At 56.0% G+C, this 15,616-nt stretch overlaps 1 protein-coding gene across 14 annotated transcripts in view; it reads right to left on the minus strand.

The window, feature by feature from the left end:
* DLG3 (discs large MAGUK scaffold protein 3) overlaps positions 1 to 15,616 on the minus strand; it is a 79,943-nt gene that overhangs the window by 22,793 nt on the left and 41,534 nt on the right. For all 14 annotated transcript variants that reach the window (XR_010652142.2, XM_065846949.2, XM_071813530.1 and 11 more), the window contains 7 exons: positions 9,470 to 9,520; positions 6,303 to 6,427; positions 5,670 to 5,839; positions 5,171 to 5,307; positions 4,725 to 4,869; positions 4,413 to 4,572; positions 107 to 263 (listed from right to left, as the gene is read on the minus strand). Coding sequence is in view for 13 of the 14 variants with exons in the window: in XM_065846949.2 (XP_065703021.1) it covers positions 107 to 263; positions 4,413 to 4,572; positions 4,725 to 4,869; positions 5,171 to 5,307; positions 5,670 to 5,839; positions 6,303 to 6,427; positions 9,470 to 9,520 (945 nt within the window). In the remaining variant the exon portion in view is untranslated. The remainder of the gene's footprint in view (positions 1 to 106; positions 264 to 4,412; positions 4,573 to 4,724; positions 4,870 to 5,170; positions 5,308 to 5,669; positions 5,840 to 6,302; positions 6,428 to 9,469; positions 9,521 to 15,616) is intronic.

Below are 15,616 nucleotides of genomic sequence, written 5' to 3' on the forward strand. Positions count from 1 at the left end.
ACCCTGCCGAACCGTGTCTCAGGTGGCAGGGGACAAGTATCCTGCGAGAACCCGCCTGGGGCTGTGGGAGGCTCTGGAGGGGCAGTGGGCAGCCCCACCAACTCACCGAGAGGATGCGGTCTCCTCTCCGCAGCTCCCCGCTCAGGTCGGCAGGGCCTCCGGCCAGGATGAAGGACACGAAGATCCCCTCGCCATCTTCGCCTCCAACGATGTTGAAGCCCAGGCCGGTGGAGCCTTTGTGTAGGATGATTTTCCGGGGCTCCCTGGAAGGACAGACAGGGGAGAGGGAGACATCAAGGTGAGGAGCAGTGAAGATGGTGATGGGGTTGGCCACAACTGGGCTTCCTGGCACACTGGTGGGGCTGGAGTCACCCTGAGCATGACCTGGTGTGACTCAGCCCTTGGAACCAAAGAGGCTGATAAACCAGGAGAGGTGCAGGCAGTTGCACAAGTGACATGAGACAGAGAACAGACAGAAACAGAGCGAAATCACACATAGAAACACTGGACTGTGAGGTGGCATCGGATTCTGTGAGGCTGGACATCAAGGACAGCACAGCCATGCTGAGAGAGGGGGATGAAGCCCCTCTGCACCCGTGCAGCACAGCAAGTGTGCCTGCAACCCCACACTACAGGCCCTGCGCGGCTCAACAGAAGCCCTACATTTTTTGATGATGACTTAATTCTTTTGCAGCTCAAACAATAGGCAGGCAAAGGCAGAAAGACTGCCTGGCATTGCAAAAATCCTGCGTCAGTTTTCATCTGGGAAGAAAAAACAAGTCTGATTGGAACAAGGGCAGTTCTCAGCTCAAGCACTGGATTAAAATAAGAAGGAATAAATGACGCCAGACAATTAGCACAAGCTGGTGGTGATTGTCAGCCAGCACAACACTGGGGACCATCAGCATGTCCACTGTGGTGATCGGCTGGATCCTGGCACTCCAGGGTGTACCACAAGGACTGAGGATCTGCCAGTGAGCTCAGCAATCTGATCAACCCCTGCGCCTGCCGGGGAGCAGAGGGAGTTCTCCAGGACACGGTAGGAGAGATACCGGGGCACCAGGCACAGCACTGGCTGAGGGCATGTGCAGTGGACCCTAAAATGCCAGCAATACTAAGGGGACCCTGGGGCACTTGGGGGGCTGGCCCAGCCTGTGACAGCCAGGAAGGAGTGGGGCTCAGGCAGCATGAGCAGAGCAGGGATCCAAGGGAATAAAGTTTCACTGAGCAGCCAGCATGAAGCCCTGTAGCCTGGCAGCATGCTCCCAGGACAGTCTTGCAAGAAAATATATTTTTCAGCCCCCAGGGCAGGCTAGAGCATCCCTGCCATCATCTGGGCAGATGGGGGAAGGTCTTGATGCTTGCACGGATGCAGGCAGCAGGATGTAAACCCAGGGACACTTGACAGTACCCCAGGAAAAATTTCCCGCCATCCTTCCCCATGGGGGAGTTCTGATGGGCTGAATGTCACTTAGCTTCAGGCAACCACCTTATAAGGAGCAATAAGAGCAGGAGACAGATAGACAGAAATGCAAGAATGCCTTGATGGGCTTCTGGCCTGCCCAGACCCCAGGTTCAGCACAGCCTGATGCTCCCAGCTCTTCCCCAGCTCCTGTCCCTGTCCCCGCGCCTCCCACCGGGCACAGCAGCATTGCGGTCCCCTACCTCTGGTCACACTTGCTCCTGTGGCCTGGCCACTGCTTGGAAGGGGACAGGAATGGCTGTCCCCTGTAGGACATGGATGACGAGACATTGACGGTGAACATTGTGGCGTGGCAGGCTCTGTTGGCGGTGCCAGCTGGGAGGTGCAAGGGGCAGCAATATACTGAATGCTCCCTGCCACGGCTGCCCTGCGCTGCCTGTGTCTGCCTCTTGCCGGCTGCAGGGCCGGCTACTTCCCTGATCCACACACAGGGTTTTTTATGGAAGCGCTGAAAGGACACAGCCTTCGCTCTGCTAGACCCTACAGACTTAACTCCTTCCTGCCCCTGCAAGCACACACAGCACAGCTCCAACTGGGGGGAGCACCCAAGTGAGAGTAAATTCCCAGCCTGGCTCCTAGTGTCTGCATCTCCACAAACACTGTGCACCATCACAGCCCCTTGCCTTCAAAAGCTGAGGTACAGCAGACTTGTAACTCCAGCTACACATTTCTGATGGGGTAGAGGTTGAATCTACTTTGTGACCTCCAGAAAATACCTGCTTCCTCCTTATAGCCTTTGGATGAGTTCAAGATCTGAGCTAAGTGGGGCTCAGGACTTGGCTGGACAGTAGCATAGGGTTGGGATGCCCTGAGACCAGGAGGAGACCAGGGAAAGACCATGGAAATGTCACTGGGGTCAAAAGAGGCTCAACCCCAAGTCCTCAGGATGCCACCAGTGCTTGGCTCAGGGGCAGCTGTGAAGGGGCAGAGATGGTTGCAGCCATCAGACCCTCTGCAGCATAACTACGCCTGGGGCTAGAGCTCTCCCAGGGGAAGAAATAAGTCAGATTTTTGGGTCTGCAAACTCTGCCTCCAACCAGCTGATGAACTTGCTCTCCCCCTTGGGTTTCACTGCTGCCCTAGCAGTGCAGGAATCACCACCCCAACTTGGCCTGGTGGGAAGCATCCCCAGCAACCATGAGGACCAGATGGTTTGGTGGAAGGTAAAGAGACACTCCAGGAACCAAGGAGAGGAAATAAAGCCCCAGACAGGTACATCTCAGGTCTCAGTCATGACATGCACTCTCCACTTCCATCCTCATCCCAGGAGGCAGGACATGGATCTTGCAGGCGGATTCCACACTGGATGTTGCAGCGTTAACACTGGGACCTCAGCCCAGAGCAACTGCTGGGATCCTGGGGTGCTGTGCTGGGTCTGGGTTGCAGTGGTGGAGCTCACTGGAAGACAGATGCTCAGGTCCTGGGTGCTGTAGGACACAAGGGTCCACATTTGCAGCAGCACTTGTGCCCATGGGAAGGGAAGAGGCTTGATACTGGATCCAGGCCAGGACCTCTGCTTCTCCCAGGGAACGGCTGGCAGGAGACTCCTGGGAGACAGCTGCTTTTTCAGGGGAGTCACTGCCTTTTCCCATACCAGTAAGATGCATTTGGACTACACTGGTCCCAGTGCACAATCTTGCTGATGCACGCGTCCACAGATTCATGGCGATGAAACCACTGGAGGGGGTCAGTGATGCACGTATCCTGGGATGGATAAGGCAGGTGTTGAGCCTGCTGCAGACTGGCAATCTGGTGGGGAGCAGGAGGTTGTGGCTGGGGACAGTGACACAGCCAGTGTCAGCCTGTCTGCAGCGGGGCCCTCCGCAAGGCAGCACCATCCTCTAGTGGCCACCGGCACGTGCTGCACCAGAGCCAACGCCAAGACACCGCTGAACCACTGCCGAGACATCACTGTGCTGGTCCGGGCTGCTGCACTTTCTGGTCCGAAAATAAGGACGTTGGCACGTGTAGGAAGGGACACCCTGGTGGGACTGGGGTCCCTGGTGAGAGGCAGATGGTGCATTTTCCGAGCGCTGGGACTCAGTCCATTCTGTGGTGCAATGTAATGGCAGAAAGCACTGCTCCTGCCTGCAGTATCATCCCCATGTGCCCTGACAGCACAAGAGTTGCTACACCCAGTGAGGATGCAGCACCGGGAGCAGGCTGGAGAACCCACATATTTGGTGCCAAGACCAGGTGGGACAGACAGGGCACAGAGGCCAGTGCTGCACAGGTCACAGCGCACAGAGGAACCCGGCCGTGGCCGAGCACCAAGAAGGAATAAATTCCTGTGACTAAGGTTAACGCAGCTGCTCTCTGGGAGGACAGCGGGACTGACACTGCATAGCAACTCAAGGTGTCCCGCTCTGGCATCTGCCAGCATCCCACAGAATGGGACAACCCCAGGCAAGGTTACGGCATCTTCTGGTGCAAACGCAACCCTGAAACCAGCCTGCGACCTCACTCCTAAGTGCAGAGCCATCCCTAAGCCTAACCTGCCAGTCCCAAGAATACAGCCTGAGCCCTACAGCCCTGGCTCTGGGGATACCAAGCACAAGCTCCACTCTGCAGCCTGGGAGCCTGTGGCGCTGCCAGCTCTGGATGGCACCATAAGGGCAGGGAACACCTTGTATTCCAGGTATTGTAAAACAAGTAAGAGAACGAGGCTAACTGCAGTTGTGTAAGGCTTGGGAAGCAGGAACGGGGAAGCAGGGGATGCAGCAAGCCAGGGAGCAACACAGCAGGGCTGGTCTCAGGAAGGGTGAGCATGAAGCTCACTGCAGAGGCCCCAAGATTTGCACCAGGTACCCACAAACAGGCTTCTGGCCAAGGCTCTGCACTGGCAGCAGGGATGAGGTCAAGCAGCTATGGAGGGAAAGAGAAGAAAGGAAAGGAGCAGGGATTAGGGATGCTCATACCCAGTACTTACCTGGTGAAGTCGTCGTCCCCAATCATGTGCCGAGGGATGGGTGAGTACCGTGATGGAGTCACCTGGGGAGGGATGGGGTAGGCAGGCTTGCTCTCAACACTGCCAAGGTAGCCCAGACTGGAGTTATGGCTTATGTGGTTGTCAGCCAAGGCTGAGAAGGCTGCAGGGGAGGAGAAGGGCATCAGGAGCAGAAATCCATCTGCAACGTGGATGTGGCGACCAGCCCAGTGTTGCCCACCACCCCAGCATGCTCTGTGCCCTCCAGCCCTGCGGTGCCTGGGCTGCCGCGCCAGCGGCTGGTGGCGTACGTACTGCTGGCATAGTCGGGGGGCGCGTACATGTCGTTGAGGTGGATGTTGCCAGGCTTGGCCACTTTCAGGTACACCATGTCGGAGGTGTTCTTCAGGGCGGCCACTGCCTCCTCGTGCCGCACGTCCTGCAGGTTGGTGTTATTCACCTACCAGAGGGAAGGGGCTGGGTGAGGGGGCTGCAGGCAGGACAACAAGGGACAGTGTAGCAAGTGGGAGTGGAGCCCTTTCCTGCAGGGTCGGTGCTGCAGGAACTCCAGAGACAAAGCCCATCTCCATGGGTTTGCTCAGTGCTGCACCTGCCCCTCCAACAGCACTGTCCCAGTGGGGACCCCAGGGAATGGGTGCGGGGCTGCCGGTGGGAGGGGTGATGGGGTTCAGGATTGGCACCGCAACACAGCAGAGCGTGCCCAGCTTCACCTCTTGGCCGGCTGTGGGCACGGGGCTTACCGCGAGCAGCCGGTCCCCAATCTGCAGGCGCCCATCCTTCTGGGCAGCGCCTCCCTCGATGATCTTGGTGATGTAGATGCTGTTATCCCCAGGGATGTGTTGGTTCCCGATGCCCCCTGCAATGCTGAACCCCAAGCCTGAGTGGGAGTGAGAGAGCAGGTGAGGGACAGATACATGGACAGATCCCTGGTCTGGCACCATGGCCCCTCTGCCTCACTGGGCTTCCCACCCTGTCCCAAACCCAGCAGGCAATGGGCCACTCCACTGCTGCATGGAGACAGCCCAGCCACCGTGGGTCAGTCCCACACCCTGTGCCCCACAGCATCCCACGCTGCTGGGTCACCCTGTAGCATACTGCACCATGGCGGTGCCACCTCGCATCCCACATTCCCCCTGATGCTGCCTTGCACCCCGTGGCATCCCACACCGAGGGGACACCCCACACCAACCCGTGGGGCAGCAGGACACCTCAGTTTTGCGAGCAGAGTGAGGGGTTCACCTTTGGGACCCTTCATCAGGTTGACCTCCATGATGGTCTCTGGCGGGGGCTGCCGGCGGCGCACCACGAGCCGCACCACAGGGCCCGCTTCCTTCAGGGCCTCCACGGCTTTGCTGTGCACCACCTCAGAGACGTCCACGTCGTTCACCCGCAGCACGCAGTCGTTCACCCTGCAGGCACAGGATGGCCCTGAGCTCCCTGGGGAACCACCAGCTTGTGCCACCCTCCTCTGGACATCTCTGCTGCCCTCCTCCAGCCGCACGGACCCTTGTGCGAAGGAGAGCTGCTCAAGCTGGCCAGATCCTGCCCTGCTGGTGGAAGAGTGGGGTCTCCCCCGAAGGGACCCTCATGGAGATGGGAGATGAGGGGAAAGGCTGGATCATACTGCAGGCTGCAGGGGTAAGGATGGGAGATGGAGCCTGGGGCAGGGAGGGGAGGAGGGGTGGCTGCAGGTGGGAGGCTGGTGGCAGGGGACCACAGACATCCCTGCACTGAGGGGACCTGGCTGTGGGGAAGGGGCTGGGGGGGCCAGGGATCATGGCAAGGGAGGAGAGCAGGAGCTGCCTAGAGGGTCCCTGGGAAGATCCCAGGTGACATCCTGACAGGGCTGCTCCCATCGCCCAGTACACTCACCCAAGACGGCCGTCCATGGCTGCTGCTCCCCCGGGGATGATTTTGGTGATGAAGATACCTGGGTCATCTGGAATGTGGGGGTTGTCGATTCCTCCCGCTATGCTGAAGCCGAGGCCAGAGTTACCCTGCAGGAAATCAAACACCACGTCTTTTCCCCATAGGCAACTGCTTGTTGCTGGCTCTCCTGAAGCAGTTCCCCCCGAGCCGTGGCTGCCTGGGGTGCAGGAGCCCTTACAGCATCTGTCTCGCCCCAGGGTGCCCGGCTCAGGGGGCAGAGGGATGCACGGCCGGAGGGGAGGCTGGCGCTCATCAGCTGAGGCGCTGGGTGCAGCAGCGCAGAGCACCGAACAGATGGAGCAGGAGAGTGGGAGCCGCCGAGGACCTCCCTCACCGCTGCGTCTCCGCTGACTCTGAGGCAGGCAGTGAAGCTGGGGGAAGAGGGGGTGGTCCTTGGCGGAGAAAACCTCCCCTTGCTGGCTGCTCCCCAGGAGGAGACACCAATGCTGCAGCCCACACGGAGCAGCAGGGCTTGTGCCAGTCACCAGCATCCCACCCCTGCCCCTCTGCGCCCCGGAATGTAGCTCCAGCACAGAGCCAACCCGGGGACAAACAGTGCTGATGCCAAAATTTTCAAGATTGGGTGGAGGGGGCTGTCAGGATGGAGCAGGGTCTCCAGTTCTGCTTCCTTTTCCTCCCGGACATGCTTGGAGCATTGCTTGAGCTTCATCCTGCTGAAGCCTGCCCAGGGTAAATGCAGGGACGTGCCATGTCTCCAACTCCAACCTGGCAGCATCTCAGGACCAGTGGCCATGGCCCCTGCGCTGCATCTCCCACTTACAGGATACCCATTAGTGACACACTCCCAGGCGCTGCTTCCAGCTCTGTGCTTGATGCAAGTGGACAATTGCTGCTTTTTCTGCTCTGCCTTGAAAATCAGATGGCTCCTCGCCTTGTTTTCTCATGCGGAAGAGCTGACACTTAGTCACATCCTATTGTGCCCGCCTCTCATACACAAACGGGCTCAGACCAAGCACTCTCCCGTCTGCCCATGGCCCCTGTGCTCAGCGTTGGGTGATGGGGAGCAGTTCCCTGCGGGAGGACCTGTGGCCAGGAGAGCTACACTGGAGCTCAGGCTGCCTGGGATCATCCAGCACCAGCATCTGGCTGGGGCTCCTGCTTTTCTCCAGCAATTTAGGCTCAGCATCAGCTCTTGCGGCAAAGCAGAGGTCTCTGCTCTGACTTTATGCCACTCATGACGTAGTACGTGGCACCTCCAGGAGCCACCAATGCCTCTCACTACACAGCGCTCCCAGATGCTCTCCTGCTGGCTGGGATTTGACTAGGAGGCACTCAATGGTGAAAGGTCTAAAGCCGCTGTCCTTCCTCTAAGCTGGATTCTGGTTACCTTATGCCCAGTTCAAAAAAGCTGCTGTCACCGAAGACCCAGCCTGGCCACAGAAAGGCAGGTGAGACTGTACAAAATGGCCTCCAGCCATTCATTTTGGCTGTCTACAGAAAGGTGTGCTTCAATGCTAGCCACAAAACCTGGAAATGGTCCATGAGGTGTTTAATTTTTATAAACCCTAACACAGAGTTCAAGGGCTTTCTTAGCTGGCATTGGGGTTGATGGAGACACTAGGTCAGCTCCTGCTGCAGACATGTGTGGTGGGTAAATCCAAAGCCATGTCCCTCTGTAGATGGTGTTTCCTCAGTAATTGCCCCGAAAATGCTGTTGCATTTGCCCTTGTCTTTACAACAAGGACAAGCATTAATAGCAGTGACAGAGCAGCAATTTTGGGTACACTGAGGTAATCTCTGGGAGCCAAAAACACCCCAGCAAGGGGACAGCCTCACCTGCAGGCACCAGGGTGCTTCTCCTGCAGTAAGACAGGGTTGTTGGATCCCACCAGGACCCTGGCTATGGTCCATGCTGGCCCGGGCTACTAAGCACTGAAATTCCCTCATGGTTTCTCGCTGCTGGAGAGGGAATTGCTGCCTGTGGCTTTGAAATGGGGGCAGTAATGAGTGCTGCCCCTCTATGCCACCCTGCCAGCTCCCCTCCCTGCTCCTGCTGTGGGCTGAGGACAGAGAATACTCTGAAGAATCCCCAAAAACAAGGCTTTTGCCTCTAAATTGGGCCCATAGCAAGAAGTGCTCAGCCCAAAAAGGAAGCATCCCCTGGGCTGGTTTCGTCAGGCATGCTGGGGAAGCGGTGGGTGAGGCAGCAGCCCCAGATAACCTTCCGTCCACCCACCTCTGTGATGCAGAGCCAAGGGGAGGAGGGAGATGACTAAAAGCAGAGAGGAACAGAATAACGAGTGATGTGTCTTCCCCTGTGATGGTGGCCACACGGCAAGGCCGAGTCACCCAGCACGGCAGCGAGGAGCAGGAGGCAAGGTGTGCCATGGAGCACAGCCTCCCGCCCTGGCCATCCCCACTCAGAAAGGCTGTGCCCACCTCTCTGAGCAAACCTTGGACCAGCTTTTCCCACTCCCTCTCCATCCCTAGGCACCAAGGGAAAGCCCTCCCTGCTCTGTGCTGGCTTGCCCCTGGATAAGCCCCATCTGCAGGGGGAGCTGACTTTAGCCACAGTCAATACGGTACACGCCATCAGCTCTGCGTTGCCAACACAGAAGAAAAGCCTTGAGCAGAAACTCCCCCCGTTGTGATCTGCTTTACTAGAAAACCCGTCCTTGCTGCTTAGCATCCCTGTGCTGTGTACCCCGGAGTGACGGGGAGTCTGGTGGTGGGGAGGCATCGGTCCCCTGTGCAAGGCTGGGGGGTGGGGTACACCTGCACGAGCAGAGCTCCCTGCATCTCCATTTTCCGGCAAAGACGGTGACAAAGAGCCTCATCCCTCCCAGCGCCGCACTGGCGGGTTTGTGGGGGCGAGGGTGTGAACGAGGGAGGCAAGGGAGAAGCCTTCCCCCTCCCTTCTGGAAGGGTCGGGGCTGGGGGGGGGGCGCGGAGCAAGCCCACCTCTCCCCACGCCATGGGGGCTGTTCAGGGAAGGCAAGCATGACACCTCTCCAAAAGCCACCAGAGAGATCAGGGAGCAGAGACCAACCTATTCCCATCATCTGGCACAGGGATGGGGGCTGCACCAGTGGGAGGGTGAGTGGGAAGAGGCAGCAAAAGCTGTCGGCAAGTGAGTAAAGAGCACTTACCCTTTCCAAGACGATCTCCTCATATTTGAACATCCCATCGCTGCCGTTCACCTGGGGAGAGGAAGACAGCACGTTACAGCTCTGTGCACATCTCAGGGGGATTTGCTTTTCCCCTCTGATAGCTGAATGTCAAGAATCCAACCTAAAAGCTCTGCCATCACCGCTGAAAAAAACCTCAAATGCAATTGCTCAAGCCTGCCCTGGAATTAAACCGTGTGCTGCTTTTCTTTCTGGGCATAAGCCAAAGCCCACTGACTTTAATGCACTTCAGTGCAAAGCCTTTATTCTCCCAGCTTATTTCTCCAGCCATGAAAAGGAACACAACCAAAGGCACAAAAAGAAATAACGCCTTTGTTACGCAGCGTGTAATTAACCTCAGGAATTCACTGCTGCAGGAAGGAAAGAAAGGGGGTCGGTCCATTTAAAGAAAAAAAAATGTCTGTACATAATAACATAATAAACACCTTTAGCTGCTTATATCTTTAAAATCTTTTAGTAGCATGACTGTGTTAACAGAGAATTCAGAATAATTTCTTCTACCAAATTAGCTGGGTGCAAAGGAAACAAGGTGCAAGTGTGGGGCACAGTAAGAGGGGAAAACATTGTGATGCCCTTATATAAAAAACTGGTGTAGCTGGTCTCACTGGTGTACACCGCACTGAGCCCCACGCTTAAAAATCTTCCATACCCAGAGTGTCAAAGCAGGGTTCTGGGAAAAGTAATGGCCAGAAACAAAAGGGATGCAGGGATGTAGGCACTAAAATAAGAAATGGTAAATGTACAGGTCAAAAACTTCCATTTTACCCATAAGCAAAAACACACAGGAAAGTAAGGCAGCAGTTTCACTTCAGGTCATCAGGATCAGGCCATAAACATCTGTTGACATCTAAAATTTGGCAAGATTTGCAAAACAATTGGCTATTGGAACATCCAGAGCAGTTGCACTCAACAGCAACAGTTTTGGAGGGGACTGGACTCAACCTCACAAATTGAGTCACTCCAGGCAAGAAGGGATGGGGTGTGGACAAGTCCCTATGGCATAGCAGAGGTGGTGGGACCTGGGGCTAAGGTTGAAAATGCCTCTCCATCATCCAGCCATGCCTCTGCCTGTGGCCCCTGGACAACACGCAGGGTTCCTCATGTGGATTCTACACCCGTTCTTAATTGACAGCTTGTAGATTGTATAGAGCCACTTTTTGTATGTGCTCTGTACCTCAAACCAGAGCTGCCATGGCTTTGTTTGGTCCCCTTCTCTGGCGCCAGCACATCAGTTGTGTTCTGCTTGCCCAGGTCCCTGCTATCCGCCCCCATGGAGGCACAGCCCAGCCGTCCTCCAGAACCGCACAGTGCTGGGTCGTTAGATGGAGAGGACACCAAACATCATTTATGCTAAAGCCATCATCTGACACCATGGAAGGAAACTCAGCAAGGCAGCTGTGAGGTCCTATTTATAGCTAGGAAGAGGAAACAGGAGTTTTTCTAGGTGGGAATAATCAGGTATGCAGGTGGAAGAGCAGTTCTGGATGCCAAGATCTGGGATGGGGCTGTGCCACTGGTGATACATGCAGCCTCATCCCCTGCCTTCTTCAGTCCTGGTGAGGCCAATGCAATCCCACACCCTGTTGTGGCTACCGCGCTTCAGGGTGGATGAGGCTGGGGAGAGTCTGGAGTGGAGAGATGGGATGGGGACTCCAGGAAACATGGGCTGAGAGGGTTGTCCCTCCTTGGATGTGCTCCATGCAGGGGCATGGTTCAGGGCCAGGAAATCCAGACACTCCAATATCAGGATGCTCTAATCCTCCCAGCACATTGGGACAGGCTTTGGTCAGCTCTTGAAGAGAACCCCTCTGCAGAAAAGCACTGGGAGTGGTGGGATTAACCCACAACAGGATCCCCAACAGCTTCAGAGGGACAGGGACATGTGGCTGGTGCCACCTCCTGCCACAGCACGGCCCTGGGCTGTGCTGCCACGGGCAGGGGGACCTTGCTTCCCTCGCCACTGGCTCCCCCTTTGTCACAGGCTGTCTTTCCCTCCTCGCACGCTGCTGTACTGACTAATCCCAAGCAGGGCCGGCTCGCTGGCCCACGCCGCCCTCACAGCCTCCCTCGCCACAGCCTCTGGGCTCATCTCGTCTCCACAGTTGGTAGCCCCATGCGTGGGGCGCGGCGTCGCCTCTTCCCAGCTTTCCAGCAACTCGGATTCCTGGCAGCCTTCCCTACTACACACATTGTCCTCTCTGCTTTGGCATTCAACGCAGTTGCCACACAGCCAGCCATATGCACACCCACGGCTGCAGAGGAACAGCACATACATACCTACAGGATGGGGATGTGCAGAAAACTTTGACAATCTGTGAGCCGCGAAGGGAGCCAGCAGTGTGTCAGCTCCACCAAGTGAGCGGGCGCTGCCGGCGAGTGCCTGGGGCGCAGACACCCAGACACACTGCCCCAACAGACACCCTGCTGCCAGGTAGGTGAGTTTGGGGTACCTCCACTCCCCAAATCTTGGGGCTGCCAATGCTGAGCGGTGTTTTGCATCACTCCCTGAAAGCAAGTGGTGTCGGCGCTCACCTGGTGTGGTGTGTGCAGGGAGCAGCCTGCTCCAGCTGGGCACACCGGGGTCAGCCAGGTCTGACCATGAAATTTTAGCTCTGATTACGTTTCTAAAATCCATGCAACAGAACGTCAGTTAATTGCATAAGGAAGCCAAATGGAGAACTTAATATATACCACGTAACCAAGGGAACAAGCCAACAAAGCAAACGTTCCAGCGTCGGAAAATTGAATACCAGTCACTCACTGACGGCAAAACCTACCCGCGGCACCCACCGGAGCCGCCATGACCTGGCTCTGCCGCAGGCTGTTCCTCCTCTCCTTCACTGGTGCTTTGTGCCCCACCAGCTCCCTTTTGGGGCTGTCTTGGTGCTACGGGCTCAGTGTGAGCCGCCCAGCTCCATCACCCATGGGCAGGGAGAGCACACCTCACCCTGCTCCCATTTCCCCGTGTAACGTCTGCAGAGCTAACAGGGGTGTTGGAGGTTAATTAGCTGTTCCTGCGGTATCCTGATCCTAAGCACCATCTGATTTGTCATGGGAAAGAGTAAAGGTATTTTTTTCCAAGCCATTCCCACACAGTGAGCCCACCTGAGGGCTCAGGAAGAGGTCCCCTTCGCTGGCCTTTGCTTCCCTTTTGTGTTTGGAGCAGCAGGGAAATAGTTAGTGGTGATGACATTTAAATCATCAACAGAAGGCTGCAGAGTTAACACTCATTCGATAAACAGAAGAGCACACACCTTCCAGAGCTACTGCAAGCTGTCTGCAGGCTCCGCCGGCCAACATCGCACCAGTGCACGTGGAATGCGATTTGCAATTTGCTAGAGAGTCGGGATTTTTTTTTTTAATTAAAAAAGGAGTCCAAATTTAGAAGACTAAGATGGGGTTCCTCAAACCCAACCCAAATAGCCCACCAAGCTGCAAGAAGAAATAACCTTGCAGGAAGGATGACGCTGCCTGCAGACACTTTCAGAGCAGGATCTGGCCCTTATTTTGTGGTTAGGATGCGATGGGAACGGGTGCTGGGGCCTGGTGGTGGAGCAGCTGTGTACCAACATAATCACAGAATCATAGAATGCCCTGAGTTGGAAGGGACCCACAGGAACATCAAGTCCAACTCCTGTCCCTGCATAGGACAACTCCAACATTCACACCATGCAACTGAGGGTGTCCAATCGCTTCTTGAACACTGTGAGGCTTGAGGCCATGACTGCCTCCCTGTGGAGCCTGTTCCAGTGTCCAGCACCCTCTGGGTGAAGTTCCTTTACCTAATGTCCAACCTGAACCTCCCCTGGCACATCTTCCTGCCATTCCCTCGGGTTTGTTGTTGGTCACTAAAGAGAAGAGATCAGCACCTGCCCCTCCTCCTCCCCTTGTGAGGAGCTGTAACCGCATGAGCTCTCCCGTCAGTCTCCTCCAGGCTGAACAAACCAAGTGACTTCAGCCGCTCCTCATACGGCTTCCTTTCCAAACCTTTCACCAACTTCGTACCCCTCTTCTGGACACTCTCCAGTAGCTTTTTATCATTTCTGTGCTGTGGTGCCCCAAACTGCACACAGGGCTCCAGGTGAGGGTCAGCCGGAATCAGGGGCAGAAGGTGCCTGGCGATGCCTCACGTGTGCCCCAGTGAGGGACAAGGACATCAGCCCCGTGCTGGGGCAGCAGGTGCGCTGGGCACCTCCGGGCTGGCACCGGCAGTGCTGGCAAGGGAGAGCTCTCCCTGCCTGCACATGGCAGGAGGCCCAGAGAAAATAGGTCAAGAGCTCCCTCCCTTCTCCTCCCTGTATCCACACGTCCTGCCACAGCATCAAGACCTACTGACTCGCTTCCAGGTAACCCCTGGCCTCAGCCCCCTTTGTGTGCATTGCCCACAGTGTTGGCTGTGTGCACAGAGTAAATAAACACTTAACTTCTGGTCAGCCTTTTGCTAGAGGGCCACGGAGACAAGCCTGCTGAGCTTGGGTAAGAGGAAGGGGTTTGAAGCCTGAGAGCCTCAGCACACAGCTCAGGTGGTTCCACAGCCACACTGTCTGAAGGAACTGGCAGTGGGATGTGTTACCACCAGTGCTTGGGACCAAAGTGTGAGGGTAGCAGTTTAGTTTTGATTTTTTTATGGGTTTTTTTTTTTTTTAGCCAGGCTTACAAGCAAGTTTTGCCCTGCACAAAGGCATTGGACCATGACTGTCATCTCTGCTGTCCCCCACCCTGCAGTGACTGCGGCTGGGGACCCTGGCAGCAGAGTCAATGCTGCACAAGGAGGTTGCTTCTGCACTCACTGGTGGCAGAGCCTGGGCGTCCCATGGTGCTCACAGGCTGGGGTCAAGCCTGGGAAGAAACTGGGTTCCTCAGTCCTGGCTTTTAGAGGTCAAAGAGGTGGTAGCACCTCACTGCTGGGCAGTGGGGCACCATAGGAGGGCTTCAAGGACCCAGGCTATGAAACCTTCACCTCCTCAAGGCCATTGGAGTGACCTTCCCTGCTGACTTCGGGACTGCCTGGCAGCAGTTGCTGTGCACCATGGGCAGCAAGAAATTATTTCTGCTTCAAAGAGGCAGCTCTGAAACTCAGAGACCCTGTCCGCCATGGGAAGTGGGCTTCTGATGCTCCATCTCCCTGCTATGGACCTGCTGGGCAAAATACACTAAGGGGTGAAACTGTGAGCAATGTCCTGGGGCTGGCATGGATGAACCCCCACAACACTCATCCTTACCCTTCAAGGGATACTTTCAATACAGTAGGCATTTTATAAGGATTTATTTGAGTTTTTGCACGCTGGGGAGTACTGGGCTTCACGCAAGCCACAGGCAGCAGCGCTGAGCTCTGCCCCTGGAGGTGAGTGGGACCCAGTGCTGCAGCTTGTACCTTACCATGCTGCTGGTGCCACGTGCGCTTGGGGACGGAGGTGGGTGGACAGAGAGACTGAAATGTGGAGCAGACTTCTTGATAAACAGCCGGGGCCAAATTCAGCCCAACAGCTAGTCCAATGCAATCAATGGAGCTAGAACAGGAAGGAACTAGACTACATCCATCTGTTTATCATTAAGGAAAGCATTGAATAGTTAAGTAATTAAAGACTGGAAGATGTGACTTTAACCCTTCCAAATATATACCGTACCAACAAGCTTTAGTTTTTGGGTTTGTAAAAAAAACATGCTTCCAGATTTGTCATTTTGGTGCGCTCTTCTGCAGCAAGCCTGTTGTTGCTCCTTTGCTGACCTGGAAAACTGCTGAATGGGAGGTTTAGGGGTGTGTTCTCCCTGAAGCCTGAGGAGCCTAGCACCCCGGAGAAGGAAAGGACAGAGCAGGGCTCATTCCTGTGCTAGTACGACATGAAGCAGAGGTTGAGAGGGTTTCCAGGCTGGAGGCTGAGAGGAATCAAAGTGAGGTGTTTCCCTTGCCCTGGGCACAGGCACCTCCGGACACTCCACAGGTGGCACCTGCCTGGGCATGGGGCTGGTGGTCCCCGCTCTGCACAGCAGACGACAGCCACAACCTGCCCCTTCTTTTTGACCACCACAGGGCAGATTCCCTCTGGGCATATGCTATTGGAGTTGGATGGATGGGGTAGATGTCTGCCACCCCAGGACGATGCTGGT

The sequence above is a fragment of the Patagioenas fasciata genome, chromosome 11, assembly GCF_037038585.1.
Source record: "Patagioenas fasciata isolate bPatFas1 chromosome 11, bPatFas1.hap1, whole genome shotgun sequence".
NCBI classification, from domain to species: domain Eukaryota; kingdom Metazoa; phylum Chordata; class Aves; order Columbiformes; family Columbidae; genus Patagioenas; species Patagioenas fasciata.